Here is an 8374-nt window from a genome sequence, read left to right as displayed (position 1 = left end):
AAATTTTAATTAATTAATTAATTAATTGGATCCGGATCACCACCAAAATCTAATCAATTCGAAGTTAGCCCATTTCTGACCTCTCCTGAAAATTTTATGACAATCCGTCCGATAACTTTTTAATTAAGCTGTACACTAACAAACAAACGCCACAACCCCACAAACCAACAAACACACCCCGCGTGAAAACATAACTTCCTGCCAACCCCCGCCGGCGTAGGTAACTACTGGAATAAATCCATAACTTTAAACGCTGGTACCAGTTTTCCCTACACGTCTACAACTCCGATATAGCGACCTTCAGTTCTCCTCATGTGAGAGCGTTATATGTATGTTAATATGTATATGCTGTATGTATAGATTGTATCTATCTAAGCGGTCACGCATTCAATTGTCAGTCTCTCTACGGATCAAGCAGCAGTAAGCATTTTTTTCACGGACTACCCTCGCTAACTAATAGCTTGCAGGCGTACTCTCACAGTACAATACTCTCCACAGCTTACTATTCCTGGGCTAAGTTCGACTCCAACAGGCACTTTGGACAGAGTCAGTAAAAACTGAAAATAATATGAACGCACATCCACAAATACTACCGTACCTCTCAATTACAGTTTCCACTGTTGTTGTCACTGTATATCAACTTTCCTTCATAAAAACTAACGCCGAATGCTCCCGCAATCGCCGCTGTGAGTGTGCTGTGTAGCCATTATAATAATAATAATATATAACGATATATAAAAGATATAACTTTATATTATTATATATTATTATCATTATAATGGTGACACAGCACACTCGCAGCGGCGAGTGCCGGAGCGTTAGGCGTTAGTTTTTATGAAGAAAGTTGATATACAGTGACACACAGTGGGAACTGTAATTGAGAGGTACGGTAGCCTAGTATTTTATGAATGTGCGTTCATATTATTTCAGTTTTTACTCGACTCTGTCTCAAGTGCCTGTGTGCGACTTCAACGTGCGTAGGCGCGCGCGTATTGACCAGCGAGAAAAAAAAACGACTGCGTAGGAAAGAAAACGCATGAAATGGCCTGATTTTAATTGCGTGATTGGTGGAATTCCGAAACGCCGATGCGCGCAGCTTCCATGCGCGCGCAATCGAGAGCTGCCCAGCATTCCCGCCGACCCCTCGGGCACGAATCACCCGGACGCATCACCATGCGATCATCGAATTTCCCGTGCTAAATACACAACAAAACTACTAGGGTTTTTTGCAGGAGGCGTGTCGCCGACCCACGACCCAAGCGGGTCACGCACGCCCACACACACACGCACACATGTTAGTTAATACACACACACACACACACAACACACATATATATCTATTATATATATACTAGCCGGTGATTCTACGAAGTTATCGGATACATTTCCGGCGAGTCGAAGATCCCTTCGCTTGTGAATCCGCGCAAGAACAGCCCAATCCGCGCGCAGGAAGGGGTGCGCAAGGACAGGATCGTCGCATTGAATAGGATGAAGTCGTTTCCGAATGAATGACAAATGGTGCTGTCACTTTTATTTTTGGTCGTATTCAAAGGAAACAACGAAAAAAAAAATACAAGAATAAGCGGTATAGAGGCCAAATAAATTATTAACGATAATTCTCAGTGACCAAAACGCATGGGGGTTTTCAAAAAGTCAATAGATAGCATCATAGTCATAGGAGGCGATAAAGATTAACTATATATTTAGTGGGGACAATGTTAAAGAAAGTATGGTTGCCCTGCGGAACAAGATAACTAGAAATAGTGAGATTACAGCAAGATGAGGGGGGAGGCGAGGGAGTGCAGAAGATAGAAGGAGAGAAGAAGAGAGGGAGAAAGAGACGTGAGAAAGTAGGAGAGGAGAGGGAGAGGCAAGAGGTAAAGAGAGAGAGCGAGAGCGAGACAAAGATGAGAACAACTGTAAAGATGGAGGGGCGAGAGACAGAACGAGAGCGGAGAGACAGATGTACGAGAGAGAAAGAGAGGAAGGGCCAGAAAAGAAGAAGATGAAGATGGGAGATGGAGGAGGAGATGGATGAGAAGAAAGAAAGACAGAGCAGACACAGAGAGAAGAGAGAGCAGAGAGTGGGGAGTGAGAGAAACCACCCTACCGCCAATTACCAGCTCAATTCTAGATTCATTAATTCTCGCAGCACGTTCATTCGCCATCTTCAATTTTCAACTCTCACTTTTCACCGCTATCTCAACCCGCTTAACCTGATCATCCTGAACGTATATATAAACTGGTCTCTGTGATCTCGGCGAATCACGGCCACTACACACTCAGTCTTAATCCCTTCCCCCCCTCTCTGCAGATCCGCATTCTTCCTATGTCTCGTGGCTGCTGGCCACAGCGGTCTTACGCGCACCCCTACACAGGCGGGGTCTGCTGCCGGGTGAATGCCACGTGGGTGTGGGCGCGTTCGCAGAGCCATGAGCCAAATGTGTGCGGCGACTACACACTTCGAGCCGACGATGAGTCGCGCGCTACCACGGCCAAACGCCCTATACCTGTGCGCGGCGGGCTCATGCTGGGCCTGCCCGAGATCAGCGGCATCGTGCGGATAGGCGGTCACCTGGAGCCGATCGGGTCGACATCGCCGGCGTACGAGTTACGTGAAGAGGGTGTCCACATCTCAATCTGAAAACACTTGTCCATTCATACATGAAAATTCTTTTTTTTTTATTAGATTTGCAGGTGATACCCCACATAAAATGAATTGATATCAGAAATGTATTTCGTCAGTTATCAGGAATTATTAATATTGACAAAAACAACATTACTTTGCTCCCCAAGGCTATAAATCAGTCACTGATATAGTGCTGCCACCTATAGACGAACTTTTTTTTATAATTGGAGAATTTTCTGGATCATATCACAAGTAATACAAAACAAGTTTCACTGGATACTGGATGCTGGCAATTATAGATAACTCTACACGAGAATCATCAAATATTAAAAACATCGCACCTGCTTGTAGCCTAGTTTCCTTTCCTCCTTTGGCATTGATGTCGGCGCCACGAGCAACGGCAGAGCAGCAGATAATAAATCACAGCAGAGAGCGCTCAAGAACTCGCCGATGTCGTACTGCTCGCTCATCAGCTGCAGTTCAGCGACAAGCTGTGGCTGTTCAGCCAGCTTCTCCACAACCCTGCAGCGAGGCATCGAATAGCCATCTATATATTATTACTCTTTTATTATATATATACATTGTAACATGTATATATCTATTTATATTATCTCTATATTATCTCTATTCATTAGCTCTCATCATTGCTTTTACAACAATTACAACGAACATCACTTTAGAAGCCAATGCGCACGTGACATTTATGGAATCCCTCCGCAAGAAGAATTCCAATAGTATCATCACTTTTTTTCTTTGGTAATGCACCAAAAATGTCTACATTTATGTCTGATTGCTGTACTAATTCACAGCTAAAAGTTAAATGGTACATATGCACATCACGTGCCTTGATATCACACTGTAGTGCTTCTGTTGTTTGTAGCTACAAGTAAACATCTGACATTGTTAATCTAGGTAGCAATTCTCACCTGTCAGGGATCTTCTTCATTTTCTGCAGTTGAAAAATGACAACAATGCAGCCCAACGCTTCCATCGTCTGATTTGCCATCATTCCCTGAAAAATTGCATTGACATTAATAAACTCATACTAAACTCTAATATATCGACATTTTAAGCAGTTTTGATCTGTTTTAATCTGTTCTGCCATCATTCCCTGAAAAATGACACTAGCATTAATAAACTCCCACCAAACTCGAATATATCGACATTTTAAGCAGTTTTAAATAGACATTGAGCATAGTCACCGCAATGAACAGCGACTGGCCTATACAATTTACTCATAACAAAACCAAGACGTGTATCTATCTGGGAAAGTGTCAGTGAGAGGCTACCATTTACGAGTCATTCAATCGTTAATGTCGTATCACAGCATTGTCGCTTTATACTCAGTTCTTGAGGTGCTAAAGCTACTCATATACCTTCATCAGTTTAGCAGCTATTACCAATCAATACATCATATATTCATTAACTAGCCATGAACAAATTAAGTAAGCTAAAATATTTTTTATACTTATCCGTATCTAATCAGGCTCCCGAGAAGCTTATCCTTATCTAAGGAGACTCCGGAGCAGCAAATATTTCAACAGCATACATTTTACATATTACTTTCACGTTTAACTCAAAAACTTTTAATTCAATGGAGAATGTAAGCTTAAATTCCTACATAAATACGGTCGTGACACACTGACCAAGGTTTTACCGACGAATAACAGAAATAAAGGGTACCCGCGCATTCCCGTAAGCACGTGCCATTCCCGTAAACTCCGTCACCCACCTTGCAAACATCGGCCAGCAGATTTCGAACGACCTTCTGGTCCAAGGTCGCGACCTTCGCCAGCTGGCTGAGGATGAGGTAGGTGGCGGCCGTGTAGTCCTTCAGACCCGACCTGAGGCCCTTGACGAGAAACGGGACGAGCTGCGCAACAAGCTCGTTACTGACTTTGGAGAGAGAGTGGAGCGTCTGGACGATCGTCGACGCGTAGAATGAAAACAGCACCCGCATACTTGTCGTCGTTGCCTTGTAGCCGTAGACCTGCCAGAGATCGATCGATAAACCACCGTCGAGTCAATGTTTGCGTAATTAGAACCTTTCGATACAAAAGCGACAATAAGATGCGTAAAACATTCATGGTAATTAAATTATGTGTGTACGACTAATGAGACAAATTTTTTTTTCTCAAAGTGCAACATGGATCAGGTAAGAGGCATACACACTGTAATAAAGTCTGTAATTTACTTAACTTACTGTAAATACAGTGTAATAAAGTCTATATTTCACTTATAGAGATCACATATTTTCATCTAGAATACCTTCAGTGCTGTAGGGACCATATCGCAAACAAAGGAAAGGAATCCCAGGTCCTTGCTGCAATATCTGACCAATGATTTTTTATCCAGTGGTACGCCTGCTTTCTGTAAACAAATTTGCATTGCTTACCTTATATACAACAATACTAACCATTAAACACATTTATACAAAGTACACAAATGAAAACAAGTTTTTAGTTAATAAAAATTCATGATCTAGCCATGAGCAAAGTAATTAAAAATCTTTTTATATCGATATCTAAGTAGACTCACGGGATGCTAATATTTAAACAACATATATGTATAGCTGTATACCGCTTTAATTTTACTTCCACATCTAACTTCTGAATGAATTGGGTATGCACGACAAAATCCCTACAGAAAAACGGTCATGGGACACTCAATAAGATTTGCCAATGAATAACAGCAAACACCATTTTAGTCGGATCAGCCATCACTAATTTTCTAAACGCGATTGCAAATACTCGATCGTCATTAAACCTTTATGAAAGTCCAACTGCTGCAGAGCTTGGCAATCATCTATTCAGCTTGATACCAAATCAACTACACCTACTTGCAATGGTGCCAACCACGCCCATCTGTTGCGTGGCGTGTCCAACTTTAAAAGCTGGACGACCTTCACAAACATGTTCGCGTCGTGGTAGGGCAAGACGCATCGCATCAAGTCGTCGACGTTGTACACGTGAATGTGGAACCTGAAACGACGCAGATCGTTAGCAGGTGAGATTACAGTGACTATACGGGTGCAACTAACACTGGACCGCAAGCATAATAAATTCATGCTTAACTATCTCTTTCACATATCGCGTCCATATCTCAGTGCTCACTTGGCATCTAGACCATGCCTCGCCACTACACAGTATGATACGAGGTCACTAGACACTATACCACAAAACTCCCCTTTGCTCCAAGACACTAGAACATACAATACCACATAATGTGGTAGAACATCCCTTCACACCTTTCGTCTGTGCGACACAACACTACACTACGACAACACTACAATACGACACACCTCAGAAGATCAGTGTACAGTTTACAGCACACAGGAAATGCTATGCCATACAACTCCCCTTGCCACACCACACCATAACATACCACGCTGCATAATATGATTTAGCACATTTCTCCTAATCACTCTTCTACTCCGCAACACTGCACCATGCAACAAGCCACATTCTGACTCACGCACCTGTGAATCAGCCACTCCAGGCATTTGTGTGCCGGCTTCAGCAGAAAGTACGGGGACAGACGGACGAGAAAGTTGGCTATATTGCGATTCAGCTCGTGGTTGACATCCTTCGCTTGAATGCTTCTCTCCAGAGTCTTAGACGACGAGTGGAAAATACTCCTCTCGAACTTCAGGAACGATGGATCGATCAATGCCAGCTCCTCAAGACCAATACACCCTGAAAGGTACAAAGGAAATTATTGAACATGACAATAACTGTGCATCACTACAATACAATCTGCACAGTTAGAGAACAACTGCTTGCAATACTTTTCTATCTAGTCAGTGCTTACTGATACACGATGTACATGGTGTAATATAATACAATTATGAATAGAGTAAAAATGACTTAATCAATTGAATAATTCATAAAGTAAGAATAACTTACCAAGTGAGTAAACAGTGTCTCTGTCTAGATTTGCTGCTTCTTTCAGATCAAACAGCAATGAAGCCCTTTGTTTATCACTTCTAAGGTGATCTGCTTGTACCTGAGCTTGAGGCTTAACAGCCAACCGCTTCAGCTGTGTAGCCAATGACGTCATACTGCTGGGGCAATCCCACCCTTACGTAGTGATACCGACCTACAAACAGAAGTAAAAAAACTGGTAAATGATTTTGTACTATCTCGATGTATGTCTATATAAAATCGCAGCATTAATTGGGTCAAAAATTTGAACCTAACTAGCAATAAGAGCAGAAACAAAAGTAACACACGGTATGATATAAAGCTGTTTCGTAGGAACATTGAATATCATTAATGCTATCGAATCTCCACTTTCAAAAGAAATAATATGACATTGAATTTCTATGTTCAATATTGTCCTCAAACTTTATGGAAAACATTAGGTTCACATATTTAACCACTATTATATTGAGATAATTAAGTAGATCTATGCATAAATAAATTAAGACCCTCTCCCAACTGTGTGCAGACATGGATACCCAACATTTATAGGGTTAAGTAGAGTTACACAATCAATCCAAGATGTTTGATCTCACAGTCCATTCCCAATATCCAGTAGTTGTTCCATTTTAACCCAGTGAAAAAATCAGTGATCTGCCCAAATGAATATGCAAGAATAATAGATTTGTGTGATCATCTGAATCATATGATACGCTAAATCCAATAACATAACCCACCACAGGAGTAAAGTAGAGTCTACTTTTGTGTTGGGTTACATTGCATTGGTGTACCTAATAATCCACCCAATCAAATGCACGTGGCACAGGATTAATAGATCGGTGTGATTGAATCGTTCGATCATGATCTCCGCTAGTCCGAGCCAACGCAGACCCCAGTAATGGGGTCTGCAGCCGTGTCTATCTCAATCACGGAAAGACACCTCCAGTTTGGAGGTGGCACTTATAAGTAATATATGCGCCCGATATATACAATCCTATTGCGTAGAACTTATTTTAATCTGAACTTGAATCATTTATCTACGTGCATGCACGCTATGATGTCCTGGTAGCAGCCACAACATAAGAATATATCAAGTTGTTAACCTAATGGTAAATATAAACATCATACCAAAATGGTCTGTCTTCATTCACATTTGTCAACCAATGAAAATCACTTCCGGTTACTTCGGCCATTCCCGATGTTCAAATATAGTCCGTGTCATCTATGGTCCGGTTAATCTTAATTATTTCCGAGTGAACCCGAAACTACCGGAAGCAAATTTCATTGGCCGATCAAAATGAATATATGGCCAAAAATATCGAAGTTACTCTTACTAGGATGAATTATTGCATGAAAACAAAGTTCTGAAACGGAGATAAAGTCTTCGGAAAGCGATATTGACAAACAGAAGGTCTGTATTTGATATTTTGGGTCGAATATACCCCCGTCACGCCCTCAGTGCTACTCGATTCACCTATCCAATGCCCACAACAAAAATTGCAAAAATTTTTACAAGGGTGACTGCAGACGATAAACCCGCACCCTCAGATTAGCAAAGCGGAGTTATAACGTCTGCATTTGCAGACTAGATCTCAGCCTGATCTGCCCAACACCTAGTACTACACACGTTTAGGATCCGTTAGTTATTTACTATGGACCGTTGAGTAATTGTCAAGAGTGACAGATCGAAGTAACCATATACTAGATGTAGATACACTTACCGTAAGCTGATAACTATATAACAATTAATTTTGCTCACTACATACCTACTACTGCTACTCTCCATACACCGATAATGATTAATACACTGCATGCCAATCACACA

General features: G+C 41.5%; 1 protein-coding gene across 2 annotated transcripts in view; it reads right to left on the bottom strand.

Moving 5' to 3' along the window:
• The window catches only part of LOC106804660 (HEAT repeat-containing protein 1-like), a 19204-nt gene that overhangs the window by 9003 nt on the left and 1827 nt on the right, over positions 1-8374 (bottom strand). The window contains exons 1-8 of one of the 2 annotated variants that reach the window (XM_014805934.1): positions 7341-7405; positions 6535-6727; positions 6108-6324; positions 5469-5610; positions 4898-4999; positions 4362-4619; positions 3556-3641; positions 2971-3151 (exon numbers count right to left, since the gene is read on the bottom strand). In XM_014805934.1, the coding sequence (XP_014661420.1) occupies positions 2971-3151; positions 3556-3641; positions 4362-4619; positions 4898-4999; positions 5469-5610; positions 6108-6324; positions 6535-6688 (1140 nt within the window). In that variant the 5' untranslated portion in view covers positions 6689-6727; positions 7341-7405. Of the gene's footprint in view, positions 1-2970; positions 3152-3555; positions 3642-4361; positions 4620-4897; positions 5000-5468; positions 5611-6107; positions 6325-6534; positions 6728-7340; positions 7406-8374 lie in introns of those variants that run through there. The other variant, XM_014805933.1, reaches the window with a different exon arrangement.

The sequence above is a fragment of the Priapulus caudatus genome, unplaced genomic scaffold (genome assembly GCF_000485595.1).
Source record: "Priapulus caudatus unplaced genomic scaffold, Priapulus_caudatus-5.0.1 Scaffold82, whole genome shotgun sequence".
Taxonomy (NCBI): domain Eukaryota; kingdom Metazoa; phylum Priapulida; class Priapulimorpha; order Priapulimorphida; family Priapulidae; genus Priapulus; species Priapulus caudatus.
This window is presented reverse-complemented; position numbering and strand designations above follow the sequence as displayed.